General features: G+C 33.0%; 1 protein-coding gene across 11 annotated transcripts in view; it reads left to right on the forward strand.

The window, feature by feature from the left end:
* LOC135217458 (uncharacterized) overlaps positions 1-12,500 on the forward strand; it is a 334,879-nt gene that overhangs the window by 299,426 nt on the left and 22,953 nt on the right. For 6 of the 11 annotated variants that reach the window (XM_064253348.1, XM_064253349.1, XM_064253350.1 and 3 more), the window contains one exon: positions 9,723-9,821. The exons of the other annotated variants lie outside the window; for them this stretch is intronic. In XM_064253348.1, coding sequence (XP_064109418.1) covers positions 9,723-9,821 — 99 coding nt within the window. The remainder of the gene's footprint in view (positions 1-9,722; positions 9,822-12,500) is intronic. 11 annotated transcript variants of the gene reach the window in all.

The following is a 12,500-nucleotide window of genomic DNA, read 5'->3' on the forward strand; positions in this document are numbered from 1 at the left end:
TATATATATATATATATATATATATATATTTCATCATAGAAATAGCTCCTATTTCCGCACATACTCTAGCCACTGGCTGACCTAATTTCAAGTGAATTTCCACTGAACTCGAAATATCTCTTTCCAGCATTCTTTCAGCGCAAAACACACCAGGAATACCATGCGATATAACATCTAAATCCTTTCCTCCTCCTCCTCCTCCTCCACCTCCTCTCAGCCAGGACAAGGCAGAACGTATCTCATTTCATTAACGATTTTGTTATTTCATCATGAGACATTTGCGCGGGCAAACAGCTGCTTGCTCGAATCTGACAGCGCGCGAAATGCAGAATAATTCGCGCGCGTTTTCCCTTTTTGGTGGGGCGTTCAGAAACCATGAGTTGACTTCGCTTATTAAGATTTTTTTAATGTTCGGCCTTTATCTTTTATATAATTTATACTTTTCATATATTTTATTATACTTGTATACTTTTATATTCTTGTATTATTCCTTTAATGTGCGCTTTATACTTTTATTATACTTTTATGCATTTTATATGTAATGGCATAATATAAAGTACATAAAATTATTTCAAGTATACTTTATATACTTTTACCTACTTTTTTTTTACTTTATCATACTTTTATATACCTTATTATACCACTACATGATTTTATATACTTTATTATGCCACTACATGATTTTATATACTTTATGATAACGTTACATGATTTTATATACTTTATTATACCACTACATGATTTTATATATTTCATTATACCACTACATTATTTTATATACTTAATTCTACCAGTAAATGATTTTATATACTTTTATTAGACTCGTATATGCTTTAATATACTTTTATTATACATTCAAATACTTTATTATACTTTATATACTTTTATACGCTTTAAATTCTTCACTATAAATTCACATAACTGAAACACAAAGTAACCTCATTGTACATCCACCATCAATAGGATTCATACCATTAAGTTGTGGAATTTTTAAATTATACTTTATATACTTTTATATACTTTAAATTCTTTACTATAACTTTACATACCTGAAACACAAAGTAACTCATTTTACCTCCACCATCAATAATGTTAACTGACTACAAGGATTCATACCATTAAGTTGTGGAAATTTTAAAATTATACTTTATATACTTTTATATGATTTAAATTCTTTATTATAACTTTACATACCTGAAACACAAAGTAACCTCACTTTACATCCACGATTAATAATGTTGACTGACTACAAGGATTCATACCATTAAGATGTGGGATTTCTAAACCATTTTTTTTAAATTCCTATTCCGGGCGAGAATTAAACAATTTCAGGCTGCACTACAGTAAAAAAAAAAAAAAAAAGATTTCCCGCATTGTGGTAAGGACGCATGATGCGATAATTCCCCGTGAAAGCAAAAAAAAAAAAAAAAAAAAAAAAAAAAAAAAAAAAAAAAAAAAAAAAAAAAAAAAAAAAAAAAACATTTCCCACATTCATAGTCATAGGTTACTGGGATTATTACAATGATTTGGTGGGACGGCAAAAGTGTTTTGTTCATTTTTGACGGTGGTAGAGAATTGTAATACAGAACGGTTTTGCTGGATAGGAAATTGCGCTTAGATGTATGAGAGTTTTGTGGGTGTGCTGTGAACATCATTTTCACCATTATTATACTCCACTATCCCACAGTACTGATGTGGTTTAAACAATTTCATTTTACGGAAAAAAACCGTTTTCACTTACTCGAGGAGTAAGACTACAAACTACTTTGTGGTTGTTGTTCTTGTTGAGGGGGATGGGTAGGAAAGGTCAATGGAAGAGCCTAAAAAGGTCTGAAAAAGGCGTTTTGCGTTGAGTGAAAGATACAGGAATTTTAGGATGGAATATTTATGTTTTATCTATTAGAATGATAATGTAAAAAAAAAAAAAAAATACATGTTAAAAAATGATCTCTAATGGAATATAGCGCATTTATTTTAATTTTCGCTGGCGAAACAACGCTCTGTATGACTGCAGATTTTAGCACGTTTTAATTTACGTTTAAATTTAAGAATATAATGTTTGCAACTTATGCTTAAGGGGAAAATCTTGCCCGCGTCCCGAGTAATCTGGAGGTTGGGCCACGCTTTGTTCCTACTGAAACAATGGTAATGAAGAGACGTATAATCATTTTCACGAGATAGTAAATCAAGTATTGTATTCCTAATCAAGCTGTGTCAGGGTTTGATAATAATATGATATTGATGTGAAGATACAAAACCATTTTATCTTATTACCAGAGTAGGAACGAGTTAATATAATATTTTTTACCAGAAAGGAAAACAACTCTTGTATACGTTTTTGTGAGGATTTGGAAATTAGATAATTCTAATATAAAAAAACATTTTCTTTCTATTACCAGAGTAGGGACGTGTTATAAAATTATTTTTTATAGGAATGAAAACAATAATTATATCGTTTAAATTGTGTCAGGAATTGGTAATAAAATAATTTTGACGTTGAAATTTTTTTTATTACTCTAGCAGGACCGTGTTACAAAATTATTTTTTATAAGAAACAAAACAATTCTTATATCGTTTAAACTGTGCCAGGATTTGGTAATTAAATCTTTTTGACGTTGAGAAAAAAATTTATTCCTCGACCAGGACCGTTTTACAAAATTATCTTTGGCAACATAAAATAATTTTGACGTTGGAGAAATAAAATAGTGTTTTTATTACACTAAATAGGACCGCGTTATTAAATTATTCTACGACAGACCTGAATTCTTTTACTTTTGAGGGCCAGGTAAACGATATTTCTTATCTCGTCCAGACGAAAAACCTACATCTTGTGACGATGTCTTGAAATGAAAGACGTAATTTAATTTATTCAATTTTTCTTTTGACTGATAGAAGGAGGAAGGTTTAACTTAAAAAGGAGGAAGTTTTAACTTGTAGAAGGAGTGAAGTTTAACTTATAAGGAGGAAAGTTTAACTTATAGAAGGAAGAAGTTTTAACTTATAAAGGAGGATGGTTTAACTTATAGAAGGAGGAAGTTTTAACATGTAGAAGGAAGGAGTTTTAACTTATAAAGGAAGAAGTTTTAACTTGTAGAAGGAAGAAGTTTTAACTTATAGAAGGAGAGGTTTTAACTTATATAGGGAAAAAGTTTTAGCTTATTGAAGGAAGAGGTTTTAACTTATAGAAGGAAGAGGTTTTAACTTATAGAAGGAAGAGGTTTTAACTTATAGAAGGAAGAAGTTCAAACTTATATAAGGAATCTTTAACTTATAGAGGGAGGAAGTTTTAACTTGTAGAAGGAAGAAGTTTTATCGTATAGATGGAGGAGGCCATTGATACAAAGCACTTTCTCCTCGTAAATGTAAGTCTAGAATATAATCTCCTCTTTTTATTTCATGGTAAAATACATAACTTTTTAAAGCATCAAACTCAATTGCAAAGATATATTGGCTCACTGAGACATATCTTCAGTCACCAATGAATGGAATTCTGATAATCTTACGTGTTTCTAGCAGTAGACATCAACAGAAAATAGTTTTTAAGATAAAAGATACAGAGAAATACAGATAATAGCTTATATCAGTAGGAAATATAGTTTTTAAAATAAGATACAGAAATACAGAAATTGGCTTGTTTCTTCTGGTAAACAAAATTGAAATTCTTAAGATACAGGATGCAGAGATTTGCTTAGAATTCAACCTGCAGAATTAGAAATCTGGGGAATTGTGTGGACACCGAAACCGCGTCGAGTCAAAATAGTTTTTTTTTTTTTTTTTTTTTTTTTTTTTTTTTTTTTTACTTTTTAATTTTTTTTTTTTTGTGTCCTATTAAGAGCGTAAGACGTGCCCAGCACCCTCCCTCCAAGCCTGAAAAGTGAAGGTAATGAAATCATTAGGCCGAGTTGGCTCCCGGCGTGAGACTGAATTTTTAATATCTGAGGAAGAGGGGACACTGCCACACACCTCCCCGCCCCCCATCCCACCCAAACCAACCCTTCCTTATCCTCCTCCTCCTCCCTCTACCCCTCTCTACCCCGACCCCCGGCCCCCTACCCTCGGCTGTCATTAGGACTTGGGGTGTCAAGTCTAGCTATTCTCTCTCTCTCTCTCTCTCTCTCTCTCTCTCTCTCTCTCGAGAAATATGAGGCGTTGATGGGGAAGTCAAGGCATATTCCTTCCTCCTCCTACTCATTATTTTTTATTTTTTATTTTATCTTAATCTTGGTGATGTTATTATTATTCATATTCGTCCCGGGTTCATTGTTCTGTACTGTTACTGTTTAAGAAGAACCTTTCAGGTTCGTTCGTGACATTAAATTTCTTCCCCAGGATATAAATCCTTAGGTACCGTATATATACCTCCGCCTTTCCTGCCTCTCCATGAAAATAAACTCCTTCACCAGGATATAGACCCGTTGGTAACATTTATATACCTCTGTTTTTCCTTCCTCTCTATGAGAATAAATTCCTTCTCCAGGATATAAATCCACAGGTACCATTTATATACCTTTGCTTTTCCTGCCTCTCCATGAAAATAAACTCCTTCTCCAGGATTATTATAATTCGTAGGTACCATTTTTACACACATCTCTCATTCTCCTTTCGAATCCAGACGCGTCTACCTGTCGAAGGACCTGACACATAGCAGCTGGACGACAGAAATCTGCCCAAGGTAACTCAAAACAAAAGCCTGTCACCTCGCGTGAATGCAAAGAGATTCGTCGGAAACGTTTCACGGCACCAAAGACGCAAACCTAAAAAAAAAAAAAAAAAAAAAAAAAAAAAAAAAAAAAAAAAAAGGCAAAAAGCACTTCTATAACCAAAAACCTCTCACGCACTTCTATAAATGCAGAGGACTAACTGCCTGACCAATCAAGCACATAACACGAACACCGCTTTCTGCACTGGGGAATTTTTTGGGGGGAAAAAATTAGCACCCGACGACAACGTATCACTCTGTATTTCCACTGGTATCCGCCATCATTTCGGTGGCTCACATATATATATCTCCTTTAAAAGGCGGAGAGTCCGCCCAGCGCCTCTGGCCATTTCTCTTGGTTAGAACGTTCGCGCCCTTATGAAGAGTCCCCTCCTTCTCTCCTCGGATTAAATCAGTCGTGTTACGTGTGGAGCTGTTGTTGCAAAGGTACGCCCTTGCTCGTAAGGCCAAGGCTCGTTCCTACTATCATTCTTCACGGCACCAGAGGAGCCCTTCTAAGGATACGTCCCTGCTACTACTGATAATGCCACTTCTACTTTAGATTAATCCGTTGTTACACGGAAACGTTTACAAGGGTAATATTTCCACTGCTAGTACTAGAGATTAATCCGTTGTGCTATACTGAGCCGTTGCAAGGGTACTACATATTTCCACCACTAGTACTAGAGATTAATCCATTGTGTTATACGGAGCCGTTACAAGAATACTATTTTCACTGCTAGTACTGGAGATTAATCCGTTGTGTTATGTGAAGCCGTTACAAGGGTACTATTTCCACCACTAGTACAAGAGATTAATCCATTGTGTTATACGGAGCCGTTACAAGGGTACTATTTCCACTACTAGTACTAGAGATTAATCCATTGCGTTATATGGAGCCGTTGCAAGGGTATTATTTTCACTACTAGTACTAGAGAGTAATCCGTTGTGTTATATGGAGCCGTTACAAGGGTTCTATTTCAACCACTAGTACTAGAGATGAGTCCGTTGTGTTATACGGAGCCGTTACAGCAGTACTATCTCCATTACTAGTACTAGAGATTAAGCCACCGTGTTATGTATAGATCCGTTGCAAAGATTTTTCTTTACTGATACTTATATCACAGAGTAATCCGTGGTATATGGAATCTTTGGAAGAATTCTTTCTACTGCTACTACTACCAGTGCTAGAGATTAAGCCATCGTGTCATGTGGAGCCGCAGAAGGTTTATCAAAGCTACTATTGCCGTTGGTGAGGTGCGTCTGTACTACTACTAATAATACTATGGAGTAAGTTGTCGTGGTTAAGCCGTTGCAAAGGCACATCCCTCTAATTACTACTACTAATGATCTTATGGGACATTACGACAAAAATAAATTAAAATTAAATTAAATGAAGACAAAAGTCCACAAAGAACACCAATGATTGGTTGGTATTTGAGAACTGGCATCGCACAACCTACGGTCATTAAGGACTATTTCCCTTTACTTAAAACATTCTTTTGAGATATATATAGAACGGGGGTATGATAAGATGGAGTGGAATAAAAATCAATTCAATGCGTGAATGAATAATAAATGGAATAAGTAGATACATAAACAAAAAGGTGGCTGAACGAATAAGTAAATAAATAATAAAATAAGTAAATAAATATTAAAATAAGTAAATAAATAAATAAGTAGAGGGAAAAACAAATAATTTATAAATTGACAGAAAAATAAGATGACGAACAAATAAATAAATGAAAAATGAGTAAATATATAACTAGAGGAACAAAAAACAAAAAGAGAAGTATAAGGACAAATTAAATAAATAAGTAAATGAATAAATAAATAAAGAAATGAATAAATGAATAAATAAATAGGTAGCTAAACGAATGAATGAGTAAATTGTTAAATAAAATAAAATAAACCAATAAATGATTAAATAAGTAGAGGAACCAAAATAAATAAATAAGTAAAGGAAAAATAAATAAATAAATAGAGAAAAAATAAATAAGTAGAGGAACAAAATAAATAAATAAATAGAGGGACAAAATATGTGAATAAATAGTGAGACAAAATAAATGAATAAATAGAGACACACAATAAATAAATAAACAGAGAGACAATATAAACAAATAAATAAATAAATAGAGGGACAAAATATATGAATAACTAGAGGGACAAAATATGTGAGTAAATAGAAGGTCAAAATAAATGAATGAATAGAGGAACAAAATAAATAAATAAACAAGTAGCGGAACAAAAAAATAATAGAAGACGTACAAAATAATGAATAATTAGAGACAAACACACTAAACTAAATAGACAGAGAGACAATATAAAAATAAATAAATAGCGGGACAAAATCTATGAATAACTAGAGGGACAAAATATGTGAGTAAATAGAAGGACAAAATAAATGAATGAATAGACGAACAAAATAAATAAATAAACAAGTAGTGGAACAAAATAAATAAATAAAGAGGTAAAAATTAATGAATAAATTGAGGAAAAAAAATAAAGAAATAAACAAACAAACAAACAAATAAACAAACAGATAGAAAAGGAAATAAATAGATAAAGGTACGATTTTGCACAATGCCTTTTTAAGGTCATTTACCTCCAAGTCTGAAAACGATCAGAGATTTCTCTTCAGGAGCCGAGCTGCCGCGTTTTTTTTTTTTTTTTTTTTTTTTGTGTGTGTGTGTTTGGGGACGATTTCGAGTGTTATTCGGAATGCAGAGGAGAATTCTTCTTCTTCTCTTCTTCTTCTTTTCTTCTTTTCTTCTTCTTCTTCTTCTCTTCCTTTAAAATGGAATGGCTTCTTGTTGACGCCCGGGCAGCGAATTTGACCAACACGTCCTCAGTAAAAAAAAAAAAAAAGAAATAGAGAGAGAGAGAAATCTTCAGCTCTCTCTCTCTCTCTCTCTCTCTCTCTCTCTCAGGGAAAACTATTTCTTGGATTCACGAAGGAATAAAATTCGGTTACTCCTTTTTTTTTTTTTTACTTCTTCTTGGTGGAGGTTTTAGATAAAATCCAGCCCTGCCCTGCCCTTCCTTGCTCTCTCTCTCCTGAGGAAACGAGGAGAGAGAGAGAGAGAGAGAGAGAGAGAGAGAGAGAGACGTCCCGTGGAACGGAAGCTGCGTAGGATGTCTTATCTCGCAGTTTTATCTCCCTAAGAAAATACCAGATGCAGGTTTTTTTTTTTTTTTTTGTTTTGAGTGTTTGTTTACGTTTTCCTTTTTCGAAAGGAGATCCTGTCGTAGAAAAAAACACATCTAGTTTCCGAGTGCACCAATTTGTGTTATTTTTATTTCTGTTACTTTATTCGTCTTCTCAGATATGTAGTAGTTTGTTTCCTTGTTCGTTTGTGTAATCCTTGACAATTTGGCTTTGTTTATATGTTGTCTGCATTTGTTTAAGCCGAGATGTTTACACCTTATGTTCACCTTTTTATGTAACATACACAATGTTCGCTTCTATATATTATTCAGTTGTCTGTATTTTGATTACTTAAGGTCCTCTGGTGTTTCCTAGTTTCCACGTCAACTTTATCAGAGAGAGACGTCACTTTAAAATAAAAAGTTCGGCATTATATGATGATGAAATGTCTAAAGATTCAATAGAAGTTTATGTAACCAAACGAAGACCGGAGACGTCATCTTACTCACGTTTCTAAATCAGACACAACGAAGGGAAAGAGACGAATAATTTCGTTTGACCAGAAAATAAAAAGATCTTTGTATATTTCAGATAAAATGAAAAAGAAAATTGCAACAATCAAACGGATAATTAATTCGATATCAGAAGCTTGAGATGTTAACAAGGTATCGTTCATATGTAAAAAAAATATTTTTAATGAGAAAAACACTCGAATATCATCGATTGACCTTTTTATATTTCAGATAAAATGAAAAAAAAATTATTGCAACAATCAAACGAATAATTCTATATCAGATGCTTGAGTTGTTAACAAGGTATCTTTCATATATAAAAAAAAACATCTTTTTAATGAAAAAAATACTCGAATATCAAAGTCTTGGGAATCGAACGTGGCATCTCCAGAAAAACGTATAACAAACTTTGAGAGGCATGTAAAAAAACGTGAAAAAAACTTGAGAAAACCTTAGTGGCCTTATACCTCGTTCCCAGTTCATAAAATGGAAATTTGGTGAAGCCTGACAGGCAGTTATTAAAAAAAAGAGCCACCAAAATAATAAACAAGCAGAATTATATCCTGTTTTTAATCCAAGGCACGTCTAAAAAACCCACCTCCCCCAAAATAAAAATCCACAGAAAACCTAAGTCGCCCTTTGTTTCTAGTCTATTAAATAAGTCGAGAGAACTTTCACAGGCGAATGTAAAAAAATACAAAAGCTATAAAAAAAACTTTCCAAATAACCTAAGTCGCCCTTTACCTTGTTTCCAATCTATGAAGGAAATGCAGAGAACTTCCAAAGGCACGAATAAAAAAAAACTACCAAAATTATTAAAAAAAGGGTGAAAAATTCCACAAAAAAACCTAAGTCACCCTACACCTTGTTTCTAATCTATAAAAGATGTCAATAAAACTTTCAGAAGCACGACTAAGAAAAACATACAAGATGTCAATAAAACTTTCAGAAGCACGACTAAGAAAAACATACCAAAGTTATTATAAAGGAAGAAAGAAACTTAAAAAAAACTATACCTCGTTTCCAATCTATAAAAGATGTCCAGAGAAATTTCAGAGGCACGAATAAAAAACACACACCAAAATTATTATAAAGGAAGCAAAAAAAACTTTTAAAACCCCTACACCCTGTTTCCAATCTATAAAATTTGTTAATAGAACTTTCAGAGGTATGACTAAAAACACACACACACCAAAGTTATCATAAAGGAAGAAATAAACTTCAAAAAAAGTATACTTTGTTTCCAACATATAAAAGATGTCCAGAAAACTTTCAGAGGCACGAATAAAAAAACACACCAAAATTATTATAAAGGAAGGAAAAAACTTAAAAAAAAAACCTATACCTTGTTTCCAATTGGCAGATTCACCGACGCCTCGAGCGCTACAGGTAGTCTAAGAGGATCCCACCAGGACCTAAGTTCCCAGCATCGGCTCCATATGGCCACGCCAAATAAAAACAGGTAGGACCTATTCGTCGACGAATCTAATCGCTGCTGCTACCACCCTAAGCGAGTCGCCTTTAACCTAAAATAAAAACAAGAAATAAATAGCGTTAACTGATTCGTACAAAAAATTAAGCCAGGTAGGGAGAATAAATAAGAGTTATTTCATTTCAGCGACTGACTCACGCAAAAAATAAATCCGGGTAGGGAAAGTTGAGAAGAGTTATTTGATTTATTTTTCACCAATTGATTCGCACAAAATATAAATCCAGGTAGGGAAAGTATATTTTATCACCACCTTTAACCTGCAACCTAGTCTCATTAACCTAACCAGGTGGGGGAAATGAAATGAAGGAGGTGTGCGATTTTGTTTAAATAAAATCACGTAAAATCTCCATTTCATTTCTTTTGAACACTGACATAAGAAAAAAAATTACAGGTAGCGAAAATGCAACGGAGAAACCATGTCGTTCTTTAAGATCCCTAGACAGACAAAAAAAAAAAAAAAAAAAAAAAAAAAAAAAAAGAATCCAGGTAGGGAAAACAGATTGGAGAATTTGTGTCATTTTTGTGTCTAATCTCCATGATTCATTCTCCATTTGGAAACTGCAAGAGGACCTCCTTTAACCTGAAACAAATTTCCCATTAACTCAGACAAAAAGTGTAATCCAGGTAGGGAAATTAAAGAAAAAGTTTTGTCCAGGTAGGAAAATAAAGAGTACTATGTAATTTTCTTGTGTCTAACACCAGTGATTTATGCCAACGTTTTCGAAATGCAGAAGTATAGCCTTTAACCTGAAACAAAATCTAAGTACAGCCTCACAAAATTAACCAAGATAAGAAAAATTAAATGGAGATATGTGATTTTTTAAAAGTAACTTTTAGCTAGAAATGAAATATCATTAACAGACACAAAAAACAATCCAGGTTGGGAAAATCACATGGAGAAGTTAATATGATGTTTTGAAACCGAAACCAAATCCCATTAACTATCATAAAAATTTTATTCAAGTAGGGAAGATGAAATGGAGAAACTGTGTGATTTTTTAAAACAACCTTTCACCTAAAACCAAATCTCATTTACTGATTCATAAATCTAATCGAGATAATTGAAAAAATGAAGTGTATTTGGCTTCATTTAGGGAGGGAAAATAAAAAAAATGATGTGTAATTTATTTTGTCTAACATTCACTAAAAAATGGCAAAATCTTAGAAGTGGAGAATGATAATTTTGAACCAGAAAATAGAATATAGATCAGACTCCAAAACAAGGAAACACAAAATCCAGTTAGAAGAGCTACAGAGGAAAAACTACTTTTTTTTTTATCCAGGTAGGGAAAATAAGTAGAAAAAAGCTATGAAAATGTTTTAACGAAATACGAGAAATAAGAGGGAAAAGTTATTAGAATTTTTGTTATATAGGAAAATAAAAATAAATTTCATATTTTTTCATCTAGGTAAAAAGAAATAAAAATGAAAACCTATGAGGCTTCTTATATAAGTAGGAAGAATAGATAGGAGGAATTAAGAGGAGAGGTAATATGAAACTTTTGAATACTGGAAAAATATACACGAATGTGATTTTCATATCCGGGTAGTAAAATATATATAGAGGAACACTTATGAGATTTCTTATTCCGGTAGGTAGGAAGAACAATAAAAAGGAAAAGTCACGTGACTACTTGGTTCAGCATCTTTGACATAATACAAAAACGTTTTAAAAGTTCAAAAGTTCACAAATAAGCAAATGGAACATTGCAGTTAAAACTGAAATGTGCCTTTATTCAGGAGCCTTAAAAGTCCACGATTACAATATCACAGGTAAGTCAGTTGAACTTTCATTCACAGGCGATTAAACTTAGCTAACAAATAAATGAAACATGTAGGAAATAAGCTTATTGGACACATGGTTAGTTTGTATATACAAAACAGAACTGACTTAACAAACACATTCACATGGAGGAAGACAACAAGTACCCTTCAAGAACATGGTACTTAGTTTTCATCCTGAAGTAATATTTTGATGATCGTACGAAGAAAACCAAGTAGAACAATATCAAAATAATACTAACAGTAACATCTATACACTAGCTACGCACTCTTAACTGTAGAATTACCGTGTATGCTTAAGGATTTATCCGATATACTAACGCAGGTAAGCTGGGAATTCACAACAATGTAGTATACAGACGGTAAGTGCCATCCATTACCTGAGCTAGCTCCTTGCAATCAGAAATTGCAAAACTTAATTAAGGATGCAACTGCATGCACAAATCTTTACACCGGCTCGGCGTAGACGAACAATGCTGCTTTCAAATCTCAAAAAGCTTCATGCTTCTTGGTGGAACGATGCCTTCAGATGCTGTATAGGACCTAAAGCTTCGTATATATATATATATATATATATATATATATATATATATATATATATATATATATATATAGTGCTGAGACGCCAGCTACCTGTACATATAAGCTTCATTGCAGAGCACCCGTCGGTTCGAATCGGGTTTTTATAGGGGACAACATTCTTGTGGTTATGTCACCACCTAAGCAATTGTCATTTTGGCAGTATAACGTGATCTGGGGGAACATAAACATAGTGATTATATAAATATGAATAGTAGTTTACTGTAGATAACACAGCTTAGCCTTGATTTTCCTAGAGGTATGTTTCATTATTTTGCCTTTCTTTAT

This window comes from Macrobrachium nipponense, chromosome 7 (assembly GCF_015104395.2).
Source record: "Macrobrachium nipponense isolate FS-2020 chromosome 7, ASM1510439v2, whole genome shotgun sequence".
NCBI lineage: Eukaryota > Metazoa > Arthropoda > Malacostraca > Decapoda > Palaemonidae > Macrobrachium > Macrobrachium nipponense.